At 37.9% G+C, this 26608-nt stretch overlaps 1 protein-coding gene across 1 annotated transcript; it reads left to right on the forward strand.

Moving 5' to 3' along the window:
* The first annotated feature begins 1109 nt into the window (after positions 1–1109).
* mst1rb (macrophage stimulating 1 receptor b) lies at positions 1110–23269 on the forward strand. Its single transcript, XM_004069233.4, has 21 exons — positions 1110–1317; positions 4130–5444; positions 9326–9502; positions 9595–9717; positions 9824–9994; positions 10085–10245; positions 12120–12255; positions 12341–12477; positions 12671–12850; positions 15264–15363; positions 15470–15688; positions 17294–17440; positions 17843–17996; positions 18180–18269; positions 18351–18566; positions 18660–18740; positions 18860–19041; positions 19136–19245; positions 19994–20159; positions 20235–20371; positions 22137–23269. The coding sequence occupies exons 2-21, from the start codon at positions 4239–4241 to the stop codon at positions 22360–22362; spliced, it is 4119 nt and encodes a 1372-aa protein (XP_004069281.1). The 5' UTR covers positions 1110–1317; positions 4130–4238; the 3' UTR covers positions 22363–23269.
* The last annotated feature ends 3339 nt before the right edge of the window (positions 23270–26608 follow it).

The following is a 26608-nucleotide window of genomic DNA, read 5'->3' on the forward strand; positions in this document are numbered from 1 at the left end:
GAAGTAATTCTTCAGGCTAAGAGGGCACATCAGGAAGAGCTGCACTCACAAACATGTGCTACCAAAACTTTTTTTTGGGGTATATTCTGTTTTCCTTGTGCAAATGAAACTTTTTTTGCAGACATTTTTAGCTTTTTGACTAGAAGAATATGGAAGACCAGAATTTTTTTTTATATATATACTTATATTATATATACACACACACAAAATGCAGGTTAATTCAATTCAGTTTTATTTATATAGCCTAATATTACAATTAATGCATCCTATTACAAATAAAAAAATACCCCCAAAAAGCTCACAAAGTAACAACTTTGATTAACATTTAAAATTAAATCTTAATGCAGAGATGTATAAATCCCTTCAGTTTCATCACAGAAACAGTTGGGAACAAAGGAAACGGTCATATTGGAAGTCCTTTACATATGTCATGTCTCTGCTCTCAATTTGAAGTGATTTGTGCTTTATTTATCTCTCTATTTTTTTTTACATTTTTTTATTTAACAAATCTGGTAAGAAAAACCCAAAATTTAGTTAAATTTTTGCCTGTTTTTTTTTTTTTTTTTTACCTTTCTACAATAGTTCAGTTTCGTCTCTTTATCAAATTTATCAACATTTTCAAAAAAATGTATTTGCCCATAAACTTATTTGAAATATTACAACATCTTTTGATTCTACGTCCAAACTGAAGCAGGAGTTTGTGCAAGAATCATGTATTGCTAACAATTAATTGACTCAAAGGACTCCTGGTAAAAATTGCTGCCAATTTCTAACTAGTTGTACGTTTTCTCGAGTCATTGACACACTAGCCTTTTGGCCTGAGTAAATCATTGCTCATCTGACAATTTTCTCCTGAAATCGCAATGCATCGCTGTGACCTTTTTAGAAAAAAAAGTTTTTAATTGAAATGTAAAAAATTGTGATCGACATATTGTCTATGTCAGTGTGATAGAGAAAAAAACCTACATACATTATAAAAAATCTTGCTTTAGAAAGTTAAAAAAATGAATTTCCTTTATATTTAATTTGTAGATTTTTATAGTTTTAATTTTATTTTGTGTAGATTTTTAAAGTTATTTTTCTCACATTTTATCATTTTTTTCCTTTCCATTATATTAAAAAACAGTTTTAAGGGCATTTTTGTTCCTCCATATAAAGTCAATGTGTCGGTTAGGGGAGGGGCTAAGAGCAGTGACTCAAGCCCACAGCACAGATTCGTCTCTGCAGAAACTCCCAGACTTCAACATGTAAACCAGAGATCATTTCATGAGAGGAAGAGAAGGAGCACGGCTGAAAGTTGTTGAAGATATCATCCAGGTAAGTTTGAACTGATTGATCTATGTATTTTCTTTCAGGAATATTGCAATGCAAGCCTTAAAATTATTTTTAAATCTGTAAACTTTTATTAAGTTGTTTACCTGATTAGACTACTGTCACTCAGCTGCTTGAGAGGTGTGACGTGTTTTATAATACACACAAATTAATATATAGAGGAAAATTATTTTCAAGTGTAATTTTTTTTAGGTTTCTTGAATTCGGACTATAATAGGATAGACTATTAAACTTCATCTGGACATTTAACAAAAGTTACGCTCCACCAGAATGATAAAATACAATGCTCAAGTGCTTTGATTATTTGAATTTATCACAAATTATTTTGATCATTGTGATACAAAAATACAGATCACTCAGAGTCCACTCTACATCCTGAATCTGATCAGTTTGTCTTCAGAGTCTCATCATTCTGTTATGTCTCTGTGAATCCCAGTGGAAATCGCTGCAATAATCAATAAAATGTGTTTCTTTGGAGCAACAAGCACCATGGGACCTATTGCTGTTAGTAATATTCTGTTATTACAGTCTTCTTAGAGCACAGTGTGCAGCTGCTAAGTGCATCCCGGCCATTAAGTGGAGCAATGACTGGAAACAAATGTTCAACCTTTATTAACCATAACCATGAATCAAGTCGATTACTCCTTTCAATATGTGCACCCATGTCCTGGGGTTTAGGTGATGTGGAACATGTTAAAATGTAACACAGTATATGAAGCATCCTATGAATTATTAATGTACGCATCCCTGATTCTAAACTTATCCCTTTTTATTTTGTTTTTTGAGCACAAACAACAATATTCTCAAAATAGCCTTGCCAAAAATAATTTGAATTGGGATGGAAGCTAAAATAAAAAAAGTCTGTCTCACCTGGAAAGTTTGAAAAGGTACACGATGTCTTATAACCATTAGTCCATGCACATCTTTCCCCTCTAAAAGGCACGTAGTGTCTGTGACAGGAATGCAAAGTAGAGAGGCCGGGTCTCTTGAATACAGCCTTACTGTAATGTGTCTGGTTAATGATCCATCCAGCAGTGCCTGCTGAGGAGAAGGCTTAAACAGGGCTGTGGTGCAGGTATTAGCCAAGATGGGCAATGAAAACATTAAGCTAAATTTGGTAGATTTAAGTTAAGCAACAGTCATTAACTTGTCCTCATTGGTTCTAATGAGTCATTCAAAATTTTGTAAAATTACACCAACATTAGCTCTGTATGGCTTCTGTTTGTTAGTGCAGCTCACACCCATATTATTAGGCTTATCAAATGCAAGTCACATTTTAAGTTTTTATTTGTTGGTGGGAAAACAAAACCTTCCTGAAGCTTTGAGGAAAAAACAACCACCCAATTGCTAAATCATGACTGGATTAGGATTAAACATTTATTGGCAGTTGAGCTCAGTTTCACTTTACCAAACCTGGTACCTGTCAGACCTGTTGATGCAAGAAATCACTGCAACAGAAGCTGTCTGACAAAGGGGAGCCTGACGTCGAATCTATGAAATAAATGAATCCTGTTGACTTTCAATAACATTTAAGAACAGAAAAAAAGAATATTGCTTTATATCTGTCAGAAAGGAAGGATTATTACAAAGATTGGGATTCCGGGAAATCCAGAGCAATTAAAAAATTGATTTGTTCCCCAATTTGACACAAACCCAGAAATATCACATTTTGTAGTTACTTGAAACACCACTGGAGGCCGATTGCAAAAGGAAGAAGTTGACTCCCCATGTTAAAAGCCAGATTTTGCACCAAAAATAAATAGATGTACCATCTGATTTCAAAGATCTTCTGTTTGTTGGTTTAATTTTTTAAAATACAGCAACTATAAGTTCAAATTTATTCAGGGGGGATATTTTGATGGGTGGACCCAACAAACTTTACTTGACTTGACTTTATCCAGCCCAATCTCTTATTTTGATACAATTTTGGGGTGTAGGGGGGGTAAAGAGTGATCAACATCACAGTTCCACTTCAGGCTTCATTTTTGTCATTCAAAATCCTATCAGGGAATTTAGAAATAGCTGTTAAGTACGCACGTCTATGGATTTGACAACATCTCTTAATTTTTTAAAATTATCCTTGAAAACAGGGGAGAGACCAGGTAACTTTTACTAATCTTAACAATGTACATTTTTAAAATCTTTTTGACAATAGTACATTTATTTATTTGTTTGATGTTTGTTTACTTTGTCTTGTTCGGCAGCTGAACAAACAGAAGAGTTGAGGGCTTCTTATGTAGGGCCGATAAAACTGTGGCAATAGGCATTATGTAACTTGGAACATACTGTGTATATTTGTATACACCCTTTTGTATTTTAGGCTAAACTATATCTAAGTGACATCTGTGTGTTTTTCTTGACAGTGGGCCATTAAATAAAAATTAAGACATCTAATTGTGGTCATACCAACCTGTAGCCTTTAACAATTTGGAACTATTTTAAATGTCAGATTAATGCATGTTTAAATGGAAAAGTTTTAAAAATTTCAACTGGACAATATTTCTGGTTTGAAGACATTTCGCTGAAACATCTCCACACCAGGAACCAGACATTTTGTCCAGTTGAAATTTTTAGAACTTTTCATTTCATCATGACCTGGATGTCTGAGAATCTACACCAACTGAATGCATGGTTGTTCTTTAGAAGTCTTTCTCTCGAAGCTGAACAGTTTGTATTAATATTTTTGTGCAAAACCAGATACTCAGTTTCCAATTTTTTTTTAAATTCTTCTTTTAAAGATATCCCAAAATATAGGATTGTGATAATAATTCTTGGACTTGTCATACTTTGTTTTTAGTTATTCCAGTATCAGTGGCAGTTGAAAAGGATGCGTCTGCTGCAGCACCACAACTGGAGGTAACCCAAGCCGTCTGTGCCGTCTTTCTCCTTCACAACCCAAAGTGGAGATGGTCCACTGGAAGGCACGATGGGAGTCATTCATCTGGCTCCAAACTTTGTTGACTTTTGCCCTTTCAAACTGTCCTTCACTGGCCCCCAGTCCTGTGAACTTCTCAGTTGTCTACACCATGCCCTTCTTTCAGGCAAAGGGTCCCATCCAGAACATTGTCAACAACTCGTTTTACCAGGAGGTCTATGTGGCTTCTCAGAATGTGATCGAAGCAATCAACGGGAGCTTGGAGAAAGTCTGGGAGCTCCAAACTGGGCCGGCTGGAAGCCCAGAGTGTCAAATATGTGAATTATGCGACATTGAAAAGGATTACAATTTTGTAGAGAACACTAACAACCAAGTGCTGCTGTTGGATACTTTCTTCATGTACTTATATTCTTGTGGAAGTTCTCAATTTGGTGTGTGCTATTTCCACCAGCTCAACTCTAACGGAGAGCCACCTTCTCGTACGAAGTGTTTGTATCGAAAGGACTCTAACTCTGCTGCTTACTGTCCTGATTGTGTGGCCAGCCCTTTTGGGACCAAGGTCTCCATGGTGGAAGAAGGTCACACTGTCTACTTCTTTGTTGCAGCTTCAGTCAATGACAGTGTGACCCAGCGTTATGGAAGAAAATCCATTTCTGTACGCAGGCCACTGGCCACAGAGGACGGTTTTTACCGTGATGTACGAGGACTAACTGTGCTTCCCAGCCTCCGTAGGGTCTACCACATCGAGTATGTCTACAGCTTCTTCACTCAGGAGTTTGTCTACTTCCTCTCAGTCCAGAGAGAGAGTCCGGATCAAGACTTTTCCCCTTTTCAAACCCGTTTGGGACGGCTCCCTCGGAGTGAATGGGAGATGAAGAGATACCGAGAATTGATCCTGGAGTGTCGCTTTGAGCCAAAGCGCAGGCGGAGGAACATACCTGGAGAACCCTATAAGGATATTGTCTACAATGTGGTCCAAGCGGCCTATTTTGGAAAAGCAGGGAGGGAGCTGGCTGAGGAGTTAGGAGCAGAAGAGGATGAAGACATCCTCTATGGCGTGTTTGCGGTCACAGACGACAGCGGGGTCACAGAGGATGACTCCGCTTTGTGCGCCTTTCCCATGGACAATGTCAATAAAGCAATTTCTGACGGGGTGGATGACTGCTGTGAGTCTGGGCCAGAGCAGCTCTCCAGAGGACTTTGCCATTTCCAGATTTGTGAGAGCTGTCCTCATGAGGTGAGTCTATGACTTCACAATCAGCAGATCTGTTTTAGACAAGTCCAGGCAGGTCAGGAAAGAACAGTAATGTGTTTTTCTGTATCAGATTTATGGAGGAATGGTAGAGAGGAAATGACATGTAAATAAAATTAAATATAACCAATCATCTCGCAACAGGTTTACAGTTCACTTAAAAAAATCAAAGGTTGTTCCTCACACTTTTGTGTTCTGAGGTGTTTTGATACCATTGGATTTGGGAGATCGCAGCCTTTTCTGATAAGTTGTGAAAAAATACAGAGAGGACAAACAAAGTCATGTTACTGAGTTTTAGTTGTGCTCGAATGAAACCACATTCAAAAGAATCATTGAGAGAAATTCACAATATTTGGTGGCAGCGCGGTCTCTGCATGTGATGAATGATGTTTTATGGAATATTACAGTTGTGAGAATTTGATGGCCTTTAGAAATGAAAGGTGAAAGTCTGTCTGATTTACCTTTTGACGTGACCTAGATACAGTGCATGTAACAAAACAAACCACACTCAGTCACACAAATATTTCTGAAGCATTTGTGATCAATTAAAGCCTTTAAACCTGTGTTTGAGGTAGCTTAATAAAACACAAGTTTGTTTTGAAACTCTGCATTCAATTAATAAAGAAAACCCTAAAAGATATCAAATTTACTGAATCACTAGCATGGGTTAGTTGAATAAAAAAAAGTGAAGTCTTTGTACAGGCACTGGTGAGCTTTATATATATATATATGTATATATATATATTAAAGTAAAAAGGAACAATAAATGGAAAAAGCAAGTACACCAGTGCAGTGGTCAGCACTGCTGATTCACCACTAGAAGACACGGCTTGGAATCCCATTTAGTCCTTTGTGAAGTTTGTGAGTTTTACCTATGCATGTTTTTCCCGAGGATCTTCTGGCTCTATTTTACAAACAGAAATCGTGTTTCATTAGTTGATTGGTGGCCCTTACATCCACGGTGTGCCCTCGCTTTGCCAGTGAAAGCATAAATAGTCTCTAGGGATCAATTTAATTGATCAGAAAAAATGAAACTGTAAATTGTGGATCGATATGTGAAAATAACTTTTATTTTACAAGTTGTTGTTAAAAGAGAGAAATACAGACATTTGTTTAGAGAAATTTTACACTTTTTTTGTTGTAAATGTCAGTCAAAACAGACTAAATGTTCTTTTAAGGTAAATTACCAGATCCCATAAATATTGTATATATTTTTCATGTTTTGTACTTCACACCAACTCCATCCAGTGAATGGAAAGAATACTAAATGGGTTGTGGTTAGCTCTATGCCAGTAAATGCAAAGAGTTTCCACTCTCACAAATGATGAAATGTCCGATAGTAACAACCACCTGGATCTTTCTGGTCTGTTGGCTTCTCTCTTTATGGATCACTGAAATAAACCATTTGCCTTCATCATACCCTTATACTTTCTCTGCATCTTCCTAATTCACACCAACCATTTTCATAATCTTCTTTCAATTCAATTCAATTCAATTTTATTTGTATAGCCCAAAATCACAACAACAGTCGTCTCGATGGGCTTCGAAGTAAAACATGAAATCAAAAGGATCACGAATACAAAGAGTTCAATAGAAAAATACTAAAATGAACTAACAAACTGACTAAGCTATACTGGCATCCCTGCCCTTAGACCCCCCTTCGCGGTAAGGAACAACCCCCAAAAAAACCGGATTCCGGAAAAAACGAAGAAACCTCAGGGGTGCCCACATGAAGGAGGGATCCTCCCCCAGGACGGACAGGCGATTTACCAGAACTCTTAGAGAAGAATTAACTTATCTAAATCTACAACTACATATATAAAAGTCCAGCAGACGAGCTTCATCATAAATCTCGTTTTTGGTCTTCTTCCTTCCTGGTAGCTCTAACCTCGGCATCCTTTTACCAACATCATCACTGTCCGTCTTCTAAACATGTCCAAACCACCTCAATCTGCTTCCCTGCAATTATCTACGCAACATTTAACAGGATCTGTTCCTTTAATGTATTCTGTCCTGATCCTATTTTAAACCTCTAAGGATTTAACATTTTCCAATAAAGCACAAGACAATTTATTAACAAAATTATGCATCCCTGGTTTAAGCTAAATATGGATTTTTGAAATACCAGGTGAAGATGAAAAAAAACCCCAGCCAATTCATCCATTGAAGGCAAATGAAAGTATAACATAAAAACACTCAATGTGACATCCTCCCAGCCTGAGAAATTTGAGACTGAACCCCAAAACTGGGCGTCAGGTTAACATTTTTTACCTCATCCATGTTTGAAGTTGTTGAAATGTTTTTCTAAATTTTGATTGCTGGATTTTTTGTTAGTCTTGTTTTTTTTTTTCCATCCTTAATTTATGCTGAGTCCATTTAGGGTCCTGGGAGATCCCTTTAGCCTATTCTAATCACTTCAGATCAAAGTGGTGTATATCCTCCTAGACAGTTTGCCAGTCCATCACAGGCCATACACACTCTCACACCAAAGGGGCAATTTAGAATCATAAATTAACCTACAGGCCATATTTTTGATTGTGTGAAGAAACCAGGGTTCCAGGGTGATCAAGGCACAAGGCATTACATTTGATGCTTTTATTAGAGGTTTAATGTAAAAAGTTTTTTGCAGTCAAGAAGACACATGAGGTTCACCTTGAGTTGTTTCTATCCTGCTCCATGTCTTGGCTATTCCACCAGTGGTGGTTCAGACCATCATCTGTCATGACCTCTTAATTCTACAATATCACATCATAGCAGATCTGGTGTGCCAGGACTCTGCAACACCTCCTGTCTGACAACCTCACAAGAAAACATCTGTGGCCTCTTTTATCTGTAAATTTGCTGGGGATTCACCTAGTCGAAAGTAACAGTTCCCTAGCTGAATGTGCTCAAAGGCTCAATGAAACAGTAACACACTTAAGTTCAGTGCCACGCATATTACCAGTCTCATTTGGCATTAACATAGTAACACTCTCAAATTACCATCACACTATTTAGGGATGATCAAGCTCAATGTTGCATTTTCTGAGTATTTCTTTATTTAAATTATCACAAGCTCCTTGCTCAGCTCCATTCTGATACATCCATTTGCAGACAAATAGATACATCTACATCATCTTTTTCCTCGTCTGAGCTTGCATCTCACTCAGAACTGTACAACTGGATAGCTCCAATATTGCTTGTCATTTTTGTTGCACCGGTACATCTCAGAGGCAAATTTCTTATGAACTCTTGCTGCTCTGCAGAACTTATGTCCTTGAAAACGTTGCAGTTTTTTTTTTTTTTTTTTTGGCCAAAAGCGACAATCACAATTAAAATTAGGGATTGGGCTGGAAAAAGTATAGTAAAGTTTGTTGGGTCAACCCACCTGCCTGCCAAAAGTCCCCCTGAACAATCCTAATTAAAAGACCACTAGGTCTAGAATGGTTTAAAAATAGCTTCTAAGATGATTGGAGTGGGTATTTAATTAAAGGTTCCAGAAATACAGCTCAACCAACGGGACACTGAAGTCACACTGTAACTGAAACCAAGTGATAGGTGCATAGCAACCATGGAGTTTTTTTATGTGCCTGGTTGAAGGACATGGGCAAACAATTCTGACTCCATCTAACTCCACACAGTAACATAGATCAAGACCCTAAAGGGGCATAGCAGGTGTGTGAAGGCTGCTTTGAAGCTTAAATCTTACACAAAAAAACCCCCAAATGAGTTAGGTGTTTAGATAATACATGTTAAATACATGCAGATTTTGTTAAAAACCAGTGAAAACGTTTATAATGGGACACATTTTCTTTCATTGTGAGGGTGTGGGTATTTTTTACGGCTCTTTTAATTTACATGACTCAATTCTATCTGTCTTTCTGAAGAGCATGGAGAACAATGCCACATGCAGAGACCATCCCACCATGGTCTCCAAACCCTACTACAGAGTGGACCTATTCAATAGAAAGATGACAAATGTCCTACTTACTTCCCTCCTGGTCACAACTATAGACAGCAAGACCGTTGCACACATTGGCACTTCAACTGGACGTCTTCTACAGGTATGCAGGTCCATCCATAAGAACTCTTCTGTTTCCTCAGTGAACTTTGTTGACACCACATCAGCCTTTCATTTTTTGATCTGTCTTGGCAGCTGGTACTGACGAGATCCAGCCCTGTCATTTTTGCCAATTATTCTTTGGTGGAGAGTCAGAAGGTTTCATCCATCGCTGCTGTGTACTCTTCAGAGTATCTACTTTTTGTGGTTGGAGACAAGGTCCAGTCCCGCTCTTTTTACAGTCTGGTTTCATTTAGAGCAGCTCTCTGTGTTTCTTTCATTTATGATTGGGTCAGATTAATAAGAAATGGTGTTTGCTGCTCAGATGATCCAAGTACCTCAGAGAGGGCCCGGGTGCCAACACTTCATGACCTGTGCTATGTGCCTGACGGCTCCAAAGTTCATGGGCTGTGGATGGTGCTCTGGGGTGTGTTCATGGAGAAGTGAGTGTCAAAGTCGATGGAGGAACGAATCCTGTCCACCAGTAATTACGGGGGTGAGATTAGTTCAATAAAACCCTTCTGTGCAACTCATAGAAATAATGAGCGTGAATCCAGACAGTACTTTGTTATTTTTATTGATGTAGTTCTCTCCACGCACTGCTGCCCCTGATGGTCAAACAGAGCTGACCGTATGTGGGAGGGAGTTCCAATCCCCCTTAAGACCTGCCATCACCTCCAGAACCCACCAGATCCGACTGGGGCAAACTGCCTGCACTGTGAACTCTTTGAAAAGCAACAGCACACAGTGAGTCCCACCGCAGGCTCTCTTCTATTCAAACTAACTGCTGACATAATACAGATTTGGAAAGTCCACTTAGTAAAAAAAATAAACTGAGTGGTATTTTTTTCTTCAGTTGAACGTTGGTTCACCAAAAGTTTTCATAACTAATCACATGTTTTTCAGCCTATTTTAATTTTTCTGATAATCTTTTGAGCTATTTTAAAGTGTTCCCATTGTTGTTTAAAAAAAAATAAATGATTAAGACATTTATAGCCAAAAAACCTGTGTTGTTTTCTAAAATTTCTGCATCAGAAATACAAATTAGTATGAGGAAAATGATGACGTTCATAGATCTACTTTTTTCCAATTTCTTTTTTTTCGTCTGCCCCTGATTCACAAAACTTTGAATGAAGAGATACTCAGAAATGTACGGAGCCCGTGTCCTGACATTAAGATATAAAAATATATCTTGTTCCCACAGATTAATATCTTGTTCCCACAGGTTATTATGTCGTTCGCACGAAATACTATTCCGTTCCCACAAGATACTATTCCGTTCCCACAAGATACTATTGCGTTCCCTCAAAATACTATTCCGTTCCCTCGAAATGATTAACTCGTGCGAACGCAATAATTATGTCGTTGCTTCTGTGCTTTTTAAAATAAATAAATCTGTTCTCTAAACATCCTCCGTGTCTTCAATGCAATGTAATGAGACACACACAGACAGAAATGTGAAGGTATCTGCTGTAAATCTATGATGTAAATTAATAACAAGAAATGATCGGCTAGTCAGTTAGCATGTAGCCTAATAGCCTTTGAATGTAAAGATACTGACTGCTAAAGTTAATAAAAGACAAGTCCTGAATATTATTATTCCTATTCGACCCTAAACTACAATATCAGCTGTCTGACAACAGACCAGCCAGTTGCCCAAATGCCGGCATACATGATCAGAGAGCTCTGCGGCGGAGCTAGTAGTAGCCTAGCAGGAGCTATCGTTTGACAAAGCAGCCTAGTTATCATAAATCTTTTGATATTTTTCTTATATTCATTGAGACGGTAATAAAGTGATCATTTTTGTTTTTCATGTTCCTTTTTTGAACGAATATGGGTCACAGAGACACGGAAGTTACCGCTGAAAGCGGCTTTTGCCGGCGTACAGAGAGCATATCCGCGTGAATGACTTATGACGTGAATAATTATTGCGTTCGAACGGATTAATTATTGCGTTCGAACGACATAATTATTGCATTTGCACGAGTTAATCATTTCGAGGGAACGGAATAGTATTTTGAGGGAACGCAATAGTATCTTGTGGGAACGGAATAGTATCTTGTGGGAACGGAATAGTATTTCGTGCGAACGACATAATAACCTGTGGGAACAAGATATTAATCTGTGGGAACAAGATATATTTTTATATCTTAATGTCTGGACACGGGCTCCGTAGAAATGTAATTTTGAGATTAAGTTTCGTAATATGTGTCTTCCATCATCAGGAAAATGATACAAAAACATGTTAAAAACACCAAAAACAGGATTTTCATCAGCGTGGGTCTTTATAACTTTTGTAAACATATAGCATAAATCAGATATATTAGGAGACAAATGAGTTGCCATTCACTTTATTAGACAATTTGTTTATTTAGCCACACAGAGTAACTCTTATGTTGATATCTTATTTAAAATTTAGAAAATTTATCTGCTTCAGCAAAAAAAGATTAAGTCTGTCAGCTTTATTCTTCATACGTTTCTGCAATATGTCTAAATATTCTAGTTTACTGTATAAATAAAAAATACGTCTAGGAGTGTTGGAAAAACTTTACAACCTATGGATATGATGATTTATGTTTAATATTTATTTTTATTTGGTGTTTTCTTCTGCTGCTTTTTAGCTTAGTGTGTAAAATCCGCTCTGGAACCACCAACTTATTCAAACCAGTCAACATCATGGTGGAAGTGCACGAGGACAGGATGGAGAGCCATTATTCCATTGATGGGAAGGCAGAAATACCAGGGTTTACATTTGTGGTAATGTTTTGAAAACCTGTCCTTGACAGCTCCACAACTTTTTCTAATGTTTCCTTTTTTAAGTCTTAAAACTGTTTCCCTGTAGATTCCAAACATCACAAAAATCAAGCCCAACTATGGGCCTCGCATTGGTGGAACCCTTATAACAGTGACTGGACCTCACTTGGATGCTGGAAAGACCAGAAGAGTCACACTCAACGATGTTCCGTGCCCTATACAAAGGTTGACTAATATGCTTCCTTGTGGTTTTATTTCACACACATTAAGACTTGTTCATACTTGTTTGAATTCCTATCCTGTCTTGGAGATAAAAAACTGACTCAGTTACTGGAAAATGCATACTGTGTGCTGCATAAAAATCCATAAAAATGAGAAGCCTCTGGATTTCATGAGTTTCCCTTTTATTTCTCTGCAGGGTGACAGAGTCTAAAGGGAATATTTCATCCATCATCTGTTTGTCTCAGGCTATGTCAGAGGTGCGGGACGTCCCTCTGAGTGTTTTCATTGACAAGTCCCGTGTTCACACAACCAAAGTGTTTTATTACAAAGAAAACCCAAACATTACAGCCGTGCTGCCTGATTGCAGCTTTCACAGGTAGGAGACCAGTTTCTTTGTCATATTATTCAAGCACAGGGTAACACAACGCTTGGTGCATTTATCTGGCAACAGCAACATTTACAGGGTTTTCCATGCATGCTTTGATAGCCTAATTTACATGCCGCAGACTCACAGGCGTGTGATCGCGGAAGAAGGTGCATGCACTTCATACCTCCACCCATCTCCAGTAAATCTGTTTGCCTCTTAGGGAAAAATATTTTCAAAAGGATTTTGAGTTAAACTGGTGCCTTGAGAAAATTATAACCCAAATGATGTCTGATTAAGCATTGTTTTTTAAGAAAAAAGGATCTATTTAACTCTTTCTATCTTCACCTTTTTTATGCCTGGCAGTGGTGCTGGACTGCAGGCACCAGATTGTATTTGCAATTCTTCTTTCATACCCATATGAATCTTGGGCATAGTTGACGACTGCCCCCCCAAAATTATGACAACACAGTGGGTGAAACTATTTAAGAAAATGCCAAAATCTTTAATGGGGCTCGAAAAAAAGTTTAAAATCCACTAACAAAACCAAAACACGCGTCAGAGATATTGAAAGGAAGTTTTAAGTTACTATGGGATGCTCACAGAACCTGTGGCTTGGCGGCCACATTTGAGCAAAGTGTTAAATTGGGTTATTTTTTATATATTTGCACAATATAAGGGGGAAAAATTGTTTGAGCAAAAAATAAAGAGGAAACCCAATGTGGAGGACTAGTTCAGATGAATCAATGTCTCTTTGGGGTGTCGATAAGAACCCGCTGAAGCCTGAAAAACGCACAGGTGAGCATAATCATTTGTTTTCAGAATATGTGTGCATGGTCTTAAAGTAAAGAAATAACACTACTTAGGATGAAGCTAGAATAAATAATAAAATAAAGTAAACTAATTTACATGCCTCCAAAAATAAATGAAAGCACAAATGAAGGGCAAAGCATAAAGTCATTTACGTAGATGGAAACTATAACAGTAAACTTCACTGCTGTTGCTTTACAGATTATGAACTCTATAACAACATTTTTCAACATTATGCACATGATATGCGAGCAAATCATGCTTCATAGGTTGAATGGTCACTCAAAGGTGCTAATGTGAGTGTGCATGGGTGTGCGATTTGTGTGGCTCTGCGACAGACTGGCGTCCTGTCCAGGATGTATTCCCTGCCTTTGCCCACGAGTGGCTGGGATACGCTCCGGTAACCCCGTGACCCTGAAAGGGATAAAACGGGTTTAGAAGATTAATGAATGAATGAATGAATGAATGAATGAATGAATGAATGAATGAATGAATGAATGAATGAATATGCAACCACTGCCCTTCTGCAGGTATGATATAAACATTAACATGTATAACCAAAACACTTATTATATCCAATTAACATTGCTCATCATTTATATTAGGTTTCAGTGGTTAAATAAACATGAAACACAAGTTACCACATTAACTATCTGAAAACCACCAGAAAGGGAATTTCACAGAAAACATAAACTTATGGTTCGTCATGGGGGGGGTATTCTTCCGCGCAGCTATATGGTCCCGTTTAGATTATTTGTCTTTACAACAAGCAATCTTCACAAAATTTCACACTCACAGCGTCAGGATAAGTCTACAATCACAGCTGAAATTTGGTTGACCTATGATCTTGGGAGAAGGCCGCCATCTTTAATTTTCCAAAAAAATCCTGTTTAGCACCTTTTTACAAATTTAAACACCTCCTAGAGTTGTGTGGTTTAATAGTTTGTAAATTCTGAACAGCGCTAGCATGGCGAGCTTGCAAAAAAGGTATTCCTTGTTGCTAACACATATTTTACTAGAATTTTGAGAAATTGTAATACATGAATCAAGTCGAACATAACAATATGAAAAATAATATGACCATAATAGGAATGTGGGCGTAGTTAATGAAATAATGCTGTTGCCCAAGAAATACAAAAACATACTTTTGCTGATTCTTCTAAACATTACTCAGACCTGTTCGTCACCCTCAGGAGACCAAAAAGAAAGGGTTGCTATTGATATAAAATCAACAGAAATCCGCCTTTTAAAAACAAAAGTGAATGAATGAATGGATAAATGTACTTTTCACATGCAGCTCTGACAAGGGTGGCAGGGGTGGAGGGAGAGAGAAAGAGAGAGGGCTGTGCAGCAGCCGCTCAGCTGTTAAATGCAAGTCAAAGGGGGCAGCGAGGGCGGAGGTGGGAAGTCATCCAACGCCGTTCATGGCTTTAATTTTGAATTAAAGCTTGTTTTTCCGGTGGCTTTGGAAGAAACAGTAAAAATGGAATGTCTGTGTTTGTATGAGCTGCAAACCTAAAATGCTAACAGAAGTTCATGAATAAAGCTTTTGTGAATGTGGGGATGAAGCAGCAAACGCTTTTATTGTGTTGTGTTTCTGTTTGTGACATTACAGAGGCTCAAAAATTGTCATTGAAGGGAAAAACTTGGATTCCGTTTATCGCACCGTCATTCGCTTTAAGCCCAGTGAAAGCCACTTGAAGCCGGTCACAGCGGTATAACACACTTTATAAATGTATCTGCTTGCACAAAGAATTTATTCTCCTTCAAGATAACATTTCAAACTTTATTTTCTGACAATGCAATGCTGTTTTGTTGTAGGAGTGCATAGGCAAGTCCCAGAGAAATAGAATGGAATGCATTACTCCTGTGTTCCAAAGGGACGAGACAGAAAAGGGGGAACTTTCTTTTGATATGGATGGAGCAGTGGGCCTTTGGAAGAAGGAGTTTTCCTATCACCCCTCTGGCGAGCCCATACCTTTTGAAACAGAAGAGCATGTTCTGAGTTTGTACCCAGGGTTTGATGAAGTGTCACTACATGTAAGTCATATGCTTTCATTTTTGTGGAGATGTAAGAAGATTTATTGACTGTGTCGGAGAGTAAAACAATAAACGTATTGGCGGTAAATATTTGTTTACAAAACAAATTACTAGTATCTGCATTCTGCTACAATTACATTTTAAAATTGGATTTAGAATGCTTTTACTTTGATAAAATCGAGATTTTACATACTAATACTGTTTTCTTTATATCTGAATCAATTTACAAAGTTTATCACAAAATTTACCATGCAGGGGAATGATGACTCACTATAACAAATGTGCAGCACTGTGTGTGTGTGTGTAAGGCCACAAAATTTTCATTAAGCACTAAACCAGGAGACAGGGCTATAGTTTTTCTCTCAGCAGCTCCAAGCAAACACATCCAAAATGATTTCCTAATATGGGACGTGTTTTGGGGATTACCGTATTTCATGAGGAAATAAGGGAATTTCCAGATTTAACATATTCAAACTAAACTGCTCCTGGATAGTTCTGCAGAATAAAAATGTATCTTCCGTGAAATTACACACAGTCTCCATCCTCTTTTAAAAAATGTTCTGTAAAGAATTGGTGCAGGTCTTTCATCAGCTGGAGCACAACAAATTGTGGAAGTCTCTGAGTGAAAGCATTTATTAGTGGGAATTAAATAAGATGTTCAATCTGAACTAAAACCCAATTAATGATGGTCTCATAAAGCGACCTCACACAAACTTAGGGCATCAAATTAAGACGCCTGAGCTGTACATATACTGTAGGTAACACATCTCTTTTAGCCTAACACGCAAATAGTTTGAAATTAAGTTTCAAAGTACACAACTTTTTTCTGATTTAGACCTTGTGTCACGGTGAGGGGGCTCGAGAGCAGGTAGGACCCAGATGCAAAGACGGGAGGCAAACGGTTCCAAGGTTAGAGGGTTTATTAAACAAACAAAAGGCGCTGCAGAGCAGGAATCAAAACAAAACTAAGCGTACTGTGGGGTGGCGAGGAACATGGAACATGGCATGAAGGGACGAAGACACATGAAGACGTTAATGGACCAGCACAAGAGGAAGGGAGAGACGAGACTTAAATACAGACAGGGCAGACAAGACACAGGTGAACACGATCAGGGCAGATGGGGACCAGGAAGTAAAACTCAGGAACATGACCAAACAGAACACCTTTCAAAATAAAACAGGAAACAGAACCAAACATAACAGAACAAGAAATAAAACAAAAACCAAGACAAAACAACCCCAAACCATGACACCTTGGACATGAAAGAAAACCTTTCTGCAAAATCATCTGTACAATTAATAAAAATAAAACTAGAAGCACCAATAGTCTGTTTTTTTCTCCAGCCAAAGGCTCAGCCACTGCTACAACTATGCATAAAAAAGTATCTAGCAGTATATTGGATTTTCAAAATAAAAGGGAAAATTTAATTTGTTTGCTTTTTTTACTAAAACCAAAAAGGAAAAAAAAAGTTTCTCGTTTTTCCAGGTTTTAATCTAGTGGTCCAATGTTGTATGGATGTTTTAAAATCTTATGACAGACATGTGCGCAGTGCTTTTTAAGGCTTTCTAAACTTTTCAAAACTTCCCAAACCCCTTTTTACTCAGCATAAAAAGCTGAACCTGGTGAGCTCCTGTATGACCATCATCATGACAGTAGCAGATGTGGATTGCAATGCTAAAGTCCTAGACAACGAGATCACCTGCAGGATCCCCAAAAACATGTCCATCCCCAGTGAGGGGCTGCCGGTGAAGGTGGGTAATAAATGATTGTTTGTTCAAAGGACTGTTGTATGACCAGTGGTCACCATGAACCATTCCTATGTCATTATGGTAAGCAGCTCCCCGTCAAGGGGCTGTCACAGAAAAATGATTGTGGATGATGTTCCCAAAATGATTCTGATGTCAAACAACCAACTTACTCCACAGCCCAGGAGGACTCACAAACCACATCTACACAAATCCAGTATTTAAGCCTTTACAGCAGATGTATCAGTTTCTGCTGCTGTTGGATTAAATAGTATTTCAGTTAAATTCAATATAGGAATAATTGGCAAGTCACAAATGTTTTCAAATTGGCAGCTCAACCCTATATAACCTTTTGTGAGTTTCTTTTTGTTAGTGTCTTTGAAAAATTCTCACTGTGCTGACCTCCAGATATCGATCAACGGTGAGGTTTATGATGTCGGCGTTGTGGTGAGGGTCAGCAACCACTACATAGTGGGAATAGTTCTGGGGATCCTGGTGGCTCTGGTGGCCGGAGCTGTGCTGGCTTTTGTTGTCATGAAACATTTGAGAAAGAAGAAGAAAGGTGAGCCCCCCACCACCTTCACTCTTTAGTGTGGACTTTGAATGTGTGTGTTTAACAACTCCTGCCCTGGAATTTTGGATGAAGTTTTTCAACTGAAACATCTCTGGTTGTGTATCGGAAATACATGTGCTCGTCCTTCTCTTTTGGGCTGATGATTAGTGAAAGTTGTGAAATGTTTTTCAGCCTCCATGGTGGAGGCACGTTTGGCCCTTGGTTCTATCCGCTCGGGTGCAAATGCTATGGATCTGTCACCAGTGGGAGACTACAGAAGAGGTGACTGCATAACTAAACACACATGTTCATGCTGCTTAAGGGTCATTTGCGGTATAAACCTGTGTTTTTGCTTTTAACCAGTAATCTCCCAAAGTCCTTCTACCCCTCTGGTGGGTTCAGTGGCGTTCCAAAGTCTGTCGTACTCTGCGAGTGGCATAGATCCGGTCCTCACTCCCCTCATGCCAACAGAGAAGATCTCCATCTCCAGCTTTAGGCCTGAGCTGCTGCAGGAGGTAAAAGATGTTCTCATCCCTGCTGAGACGCTTGTTGTGCAGCATCATCGGATAATAGGGAAGGGTAAGAAAAATCCAGCCGAAAAAAACCTAAACAAAAACCTTAACTGTGTTTTGATGAAACTTTTTGCGTCTGATTTGACCGCTTTCACCACAGGCCATTTTGGAACTGTCTATCATGGCTACCTCTCGGACTCCTCCAGCAGGGAAATCCACTGTGCTGTTAAGTCTTTGAATAGTTAAGTCTGCTTTTCGGGTGGGGGTTAATATGTTTTAAGCAAGCATTATCTTTGAAAAGCACAGACTCCATGTCTTCACTAATTTTCTCAGAACTTTAACTTTACTGTGTGACAACAGGAATAACAGACGTTGAAGAGGTGGAGCAGTTCTTAAAGGAGGGCATCATAATGAAGGGTTTCCACCACACCAATGTGCTTTCTTTGCTGGGCATCCTCTTGCCACAGGAAGGGCTGCCCCTGGTGGTCTTGCCATACATGAAACATGGGGATCTGCGCCACTTTATACGCTGCGAGAAGAGGGTGCGACAGCAGCATTAAAACACTACACTCTACTGATTTTAGAACATGTTATTAACTACCTGCTGATACTGATAAGTTTGTTGGGCTTTTTTAGAATCCCACTGTGAAGGATCTCATTGGCTTTGGACTCCAGGTTGCTAAGGGTATGGAGTACTTGGCGCAGAAAAAGTTTGTGCACAGAGATCTTGCAGCACGGAATTGCATGTGAGTCACCAAAAAGCATGAGATTCTGAATGTCTTTTACCTCTTTAGGATTTCATTTTCTGTCTGATTTAACCTGAACTGAACCCTTTTGCCCTGTAGCCAGAGAAGCATAACAGTTTGGAAGTCAGTTGTAATCACACCAAGTATGAAACTTGTATGGCACACTTTACAAGAGCAAAGTACTCAACTTTGTGCTTTTAAACTCAAATGTCAAATTTCTGTCAAAATGAAAAACACAATTTCCCCACCAAAAACATTACTGACAACTTAGCCAAAAGAAAAGAGCAAACACTAGTTTATTATTGTCAAATGTAAGGAGAAACAATCTTGTTCAGAGAATAGAAGAACATGGCAGAAAAAAGGAATAAATTAAATATTCTCAACATGCATGACATTGCAGCTATATTATAACACACAACAAAACTGTGCATTTTTCCTCACACTTTGACTGCCATCTAAACTTATTCATTTGCACTAACATCTAGAATGGTTAAGTCCAGGTCTGTTACTTAAATGCAGCTGGATAGCTCTATTGGTTAAGTCCAGGACTGCCACACTGGCAAAGAAATCTCTCCCAAACCAGCTACACGAATCAGTGAAAGCTGATGTGCTCTGGCGACACCTGAAGGAGTATACCATAAGTTGAACAACAATCACTTCAATGGTCACAGAAAAAGCAGTTTTTAAAGGAAACTTTTGTGGAATAATGTGAATTCTGTTGTCATCATCTCAGTTCTTCTGTCCTCAGGCTGGATGAATCCTACACTGTGAAAGTAGCAGATTTTGGGATGGCCAGAGATGTTTTTGATAAGGAATACTATAGTATTCAAGACCACAGAAAGGCTAAATTACCTGTTAAGTGGATGGCCATTGAGAGTCTGCAGACACAGAAGTTCACTTCTAAATCAGATGTGGTGAGCATGTCCAGTTCAGGTACTCAGAGCTACATGAATTTAATAATCTAAATGTGTACATTTGTGTTGTTGCAGTGGTCTTTTGGGGTGCTGATGTGGGAGATGCTAACTAGAGGAGCCAGCCCATACCCAGATGTGGATCCATATGATATAACACATTACCTAATGAAGGGCAGGAGGCTTCCTCAGCCGCAGTACTGCCCTGACCCATTGTAAGTAGAAAAGTCACAGCAGTGAAGGTCCAGGAATAATAAAGAAAATGACACAAAGTTTACATTTATGGTAACGTGCTGTTTGAATGGTCTCTCAGTAGAGCAAACTGTCCGCTTCTTGCTCCTCAAGCGTGGTTATGCAGTGTCTTGTCAGAGTTAATGTTTGTGCCTGCAGCAGTTACTCAGTGACTAAAACATGAGTAGGAAGTACATCAAACATTTGTTAAAAATGGCTTTGACCAGTGTAGAAGACTTGTTTTCTTTGTTGTGAAAAAGCTGTTCACAGTTTCCCATTGTTTGTTTTGTGGTGTGCAGTGGAAAGATGAACCAATGACATAAACTGTTTATAATGTTGTTTTTTTTGTAGATTGGAATTGTTTTAACCATTAGATAATACAGACCAAAAAAAATAAAATAAAAAAATCCAACATTTAATGATTAGGGTTTAATGATTAGGGCCTGAGGAGTAAAGTCTTTTGGTTGGTTTGCCGGAAACCAACGACCAAGTTGTGTAAGGTCTGGAATAAAGTTGTGCTCATACTTCACTGAGCTGGAACTGCTCCTAACTTTAGTTGGAGGCAGCAACTTTGGAAAAATAAAATGAGCAACAGATTTGAACCCAAAACACAAGGTGAGTAGGTATTGCACAGTTTTTGGACGAGTTCATGAGCAAAAATAAAACTTAGATTCACATAAAATCAAATCAATTTTTCTTTATAAGCACTTTTCATACTTCATAATACAAAATGCTGTACAAACAAATAAATAAAAACAAAACAAATAGAAAAATTTAAAAATAAAGCCCCCCTCCACTTTTCCCCCAGACCCACACACAACCTTTGCACACAGCCCTTTATTTATTTATTTATTTACGTTTTTTATTGTTTTACACTTGCCCTCTCTTCAGAGCATTGTCAAAACACCTGGAGACACAAAGGTGCAACATCCCCATATTTAAAAATACTCATAAGCAGTCCAGCCTCAGGACTACCTTCCCTGCATTTTTAGACTATATCTATCTGGGCTGTGAGTTAGTGAAAACCTGCAAATGGCATTTATTTGTAAGTGACTTTCCAACATGCGTTTACAGGCTTACACCGAGTTTCAGCTTTCTTGAATCTGCCCCACTGGCTCACTTTACTGCTTTTGTCCTTTTTATAATTCACTTTCTTTTTATAATACACTTTTTTCAGGTCCTGAAGCTACAAACAGCACAACCACATTACAGTTCCATCACTACAGTATACTCAACTGTTGCCATGAGGATTTCTTTTTAAAATGCAGCCTCGGTTTAAATCTAGGTGCAACAGGAGCCTCACTTTCCAACAAAAATGTGTTTTTGTCTTATTGGACCAAAGTAGATTTGCCTAAAAGTCTTTAGAAAAGTACTGTTGTGTTTGTCAAAAGGAGGACGAGTCTCACGTTCAGCAGTCTCAAATTCTCACATAAATCCCTTTGTGTCCAGCCTTGACAGTTAATGTGCATCATCACTGTAAAGGTCTCCAGAACTTTCCTACTATCCTTGTGGAATCTTACAAGGAAGTTGGTTATAAATCATCTTATTAAGGAATCAAGATCTTCTAAATAAAAAACAAAAAACAATTACTTCCTAATTTCTGAGATGGACAAAAAGCCATTGGATTCAATTGCACTTGTGGGAAATTTTAACCACAGAGCATAATAAAACCCTTTTCTTAGTTATTTGTTGTGAAATGATAGCACAGTCGATATTTCATCCTTAGAGTTGATCTCTTCTCTTTTGTAGGTATAAAATCATGCTCCAGTGCTGGGACCCTGATTCAGAGCTCAGACCGAGTTTCTCCACTCTGGTGGTGGCCGTCTCGACCATTCTTTCAGGCCTGGAGGGAGAACATTACATCAGCCTGAATGTCACCTATGTGAACTTGGACCAGCCACGTCCGTACCCTGCCCTCACCGAGTCTGCAGACGAGTACGACTCTTCAGACTCTGGAGGCTCAGTCTCTTCCTGATGCCCCTTCCTAGTCTCTTAACTTTAAACTTACTGTGGTACTTACATTTGAAGCATGTAAGAACTATTCCATGCTAGAAAAATATATCTTTCACCCCTTATGATATTGATTGGCATGACTGTTGAGTGCATGTTTGTCTGTGGCTGGGATTTAGCTGAGCCACAGTGGAAAGAATTCGAAAAATGTTATTTAAATGGCTACATAAAAATAAATGTTCTGACCTCTGAACCAAGAACTGCCTCTAAGAGACAAATGCCCCTGTAGGATTTAAAAAAAGCAAGAAATAAAACCCCTGCTTAAATAATTGTCAGCCAAAGTGCAGCAGAGGTCATCGGAGTCTTAAATGCCAACACTTCACCATGTTGGGAGAGTTTTTCTGATCTTTGCATATTAACAGCAGCACAGGGAACAAACCAGGTTATGTGTTCGAGGTTTATGTTAGACATAAACTTATGTTAAGTTGGCTACCTCAGAGCAAAGGCGGGGTAAATTCTGGACACTTTTCCAGTCCATCGCAGGACCACACATTCACATTTACTCCCAAGGGAAACGTTAGTCATCAATTAACCTGTGAAACATGCCTGCACTGTGGGAAGTGCTCAGAGTTCATACAAATTGTATGCAGAAAGGAACAAGCTTACATCAGGTTTTAGGTTCAGATTTGTGTGTTAGATTTTGTGTACACTGGCCACCAGCTTCTCTTTAAAATGTCAAGATTTCTGTTACAGAATGGTGTTGTCTGACTGTTACTTAGGTTTGTGGTTCTACATTGTAGTGAGAGTGAATAGAAGCTTATTTCTGTCTGAACAACGGTCTGGACCTGCAGTTTGAGCATCTAAGCCAATGTAAAGAGTTCATATTTTGACCTTCAGGAGAACCTCTGTTTAACAACTTGAGAAAAAATAAATTAGAAAAATGGAACATAAAAAGATCTCAGAAAATGTATGTATGAAGTAAAATGAGATGTTAAAGAAGTAACATCTAATCTTGTTGTATCCATTTATACCAGCATTAAATTTTGTGTTGGTTAAACAAGTCTTTTTTCTCATCAATCATGATCTATTTTTCCTTTTTTTTAATCATTTAATCATTGTAGGCCATTTATTGTGCCTCTAGGCCTTCAGTAATCTATTTTTTTGTACTGTCTACATAAACACACCTCACAACACAATAAACATGAAGAAGGAGAGAATCAGAGTTTAACATGATCCAAACAAACACCATCATAGAGCAAGAAACTAGTTTTTAGATTTAATGCAATCTAATACCGCTAAACCTGTGTTGGATGTCACTTCTGTATGCAAAGTCTGCACAGATGTCTAACACAAAAAATAAAGTACATGAGCATTCCTTTTGAGTTTTCTTTAGGAAACAGTCCTCCATTATAGATGCAGACGTGCTAAACTCTGATAGCTGCATTGCTGCTCCGAGGTAAAACTTCTGCTATCCTTCAGAGTGAAAAAGGACCTTCACCAGCTTTCCAATCACGGTAAAACAAGATTAAAGGCATAAAAATAGATACCAATTGTCTACGATACAAAAACCAAGGCAGATTGTTAAATGGTTAAAGATAATATAGATGTTTTGCAGATTTCCTCTCATGTTTCCATTGATTACCTTTTTGAGAACCTACAGTTTTTTTTCCTTTTGTACTGAGCTCATACTTGTTGTTCAACCAACTCCCCACAAGAGGTCAGTATGCTATTACAGGTTCAAATTAGCTTCCACTGCAGCAGGTTATCACTTTTGAGGTCTTTAAAATCACAGTAACCCATGACTCATCTTGGAAAAAATGAAATTTGAAAATTTGAAAGCAGTCTTTCTTTAATATAAATAAATGGTATGGACAGCAAACCCTCTTTCCTTGTGGACTCTTACAATTATAGCTACATTTACTTGACATCTTTTTTATTTTGGTCTGAAATCCATCAACTTTGATCTTAAAGGAGCATCAACAAAACTTATAACCCAGAAAGAAATGGTCACCATGAACAAGGTTTTGGGCCATATGCTGAAGTCCTTGACCAAAAATCATGTAGAGCATATAGGCGGACCTGAGCTTGTTTGTGCATTTGCACTCAATTTGCTGAAATCCCCTCGTTTACTCCTCCTCCTGCTTCTGTTGGAACTTGCTCCTTACTGTGGTTTCTGTTTTTCTGCTACAACAAAAATCTGAGAAAGCGAACATGTCTAAACCACGTGATCGCCTTAAGCCTGCTGTGTTTTCTTTTCCCCTATAAGTTCTTAATGAACTTTCTCATAGTGAAACCAGGACCACACTACATTTTCAAGAAAGTGTTTTAAAGTCCTGAGACTCTGATTAATTTATTATTTGATAGCACTTTTGCATTTGCAGTGAACAAAAAAATTAAATCATGTTTGTGAAAAGTATGTAAGTTTTTCTGTTCCATCCGATTCTGAATATTTTAAATCCTTACATTTTATTTTTTATCAAGGTTTAAAAAAATTCCGAAAGAAAATGCGAAGGTTTTAAAATTTCAGAAAGAAGATTCAAGGGTTGAAAAAATTTTGAATCTGATAGAACAGATAACTTCCACAGTAAAGCCTGCTTTTTGTAGAGCTGAGTTCGCATTTTTGTTAAATCCAGATATTATAAGTGTTGATTAAAAAAAAACAAAAAACTTCTGACTGAAAAAAAACAACAACAAAAAGATCTTAAAAAGAAACGCTGCATACCAGTAATTATTTCACCAAAAACATTGAAATGTGACTTGCTGGTCTTAGACTGCTTTTCTAATGCAACTAAGACCATCTAGTTTTTACAATGAACTGAAATGTTTGGAATAATTTGCATAATAATAATAGCTTTGTTTAATGTTTCTTTTAGTGTCAAGCCTTAAGGCAATATTGGATGTGATTTTTATGCTTTTAAACAAATTAAATATAAATGGAACAGTCAAACATAATGGTGTTTATGTGACTGTTTGCTACTAGAAACAAAGCAAAAAATCTCCAATAGCAATAGTTCAACAAGAGTGTTGTTGAATCATCATAGATTTATCTTTCCTTGTTTCACAATATCAACTAAAGAATCAATTCTATCTCAAATGGAGTTTTTGGGTTTTTTGGGGCACATTCTAAAAAAAAACAATTCTAACATTCATGGAGCAAAAAAAGTTAAATTACATCTTATTCTAATACGGAATTTTTCTATTCTCTCAAAAAACATCTTAGTGTGACCTAATATGGCAAAATAGGACTTTATTGATTCCGCAGGGGAACGTCCTGTCTTATACCAGCAGTAAAGCATAAATTATGTATAATGGATCTAGTCAAAATATTGAAAATAAATCAAAGTCAAGCTTTCACACGCACATGTTTATTATGATTGCTCAATGACACCAGCAGAGAAACCAACTAGATATTTCCTGGTGATTCATGAATAAATGTCTGTAATATTGAACAATATGAGCAACAAGTAAATCCCACCTCCATATTTGCAAAGAGCATTGAGCTGACACATATGGCTAGGACATTTACATCCCATCGAGGGACAGAGATGGAACTTAATTGAGGCCTTTTTCCATAATACCAAAGTGTAAAGATAGGGCATTCTGGGCAAGGAAGTACTGAATATTTTCTGTATATTTTATTTTCAAGATTGAAATCGTATTTTTTTAAATGTAAATGTAATAATATTTTTAATTTCTCAGATGTTAGTTGAAGTGCTGTGAGATGATTTAATCCATTGCAGCTCACCTATTTTAAGGAAGTAACCTTGAAGGCTTTTGGAACGGCCCTACTTGTTGTCCTGTCTCTATGGGGGTCGTAGGGACATTCGCCTTCTTCTCACCACTTTCACTGTTGCTGCAATATACATTGTGTCCGCTCTGAGGACACTGCCAGGTTGCCTATTGCCCATCTTTCCTCCTGGACTAATTTGGTTTGGTTTAGATTTTTGTTTCCACAATCTGTCTTCAGTGTTTGGATTCTAAACCCTCCATTTCTGACACCTACAGCAGTTATAGAAGCTTCCTTATTTCTCAACCCATCTTTTCTTTAAATTAGATCCAAATGGAAGAATTCTCCACAGTGCAAGCAAGTTAAATGTAAAGATGTATATTACAAAATGTGGTTTGGAAAATAAAGACACACAGTGGTCAAACTACTATGGCATGGGAAAAAATGCAGACTACTTAAATAGAGTTTTCTGCAGATTAATTACAACATTCAGCCTACTGCAGTAAGCTGAAGCATGCCTTCTACAAACAAAAGCTCCATCAAT

The sequence above is a fragment of the Oryzias latipes genome, chromosome 5 (assembly GCF_053564925.1).
Source record: "Oryzias latipes strain Hd-rR chromosome 5, Olatipes_Hd-rR_3.1".
Classification (NCBI taxonomy): Eukaryota; Metazoa; Chordata; class Actinopteri; order Beloniformes; family Adrianichthyidae; genus Oryzias; species Oryzias latipes.

Excerpts from the sequence above, each read along its gene's own strand:
- mst1rb (XM_004069233.4), top strand. The coding sequence starts at position 4,239 with ATGGTCCACTGGAAGGCACGATGGGAGTCATTCATCTGGCTCCAAACT. Across the intron at positions 9,718-9,823 it reads TTTTTGTGGTTGGAGACAAG|ATGATCCAAGTACCTCAGAG; the intron begins GTCCAGTCCCGC and ends TTTGCTGCTCAG. Across the intron at positions 20,160-20,234 it reads TCACTTCTAAATCAGATGTG|TGGTCTTTTGGGGTGCTGAT; the intron begins GTGAGCATGTCC and ends GTGTTGTTGCAG.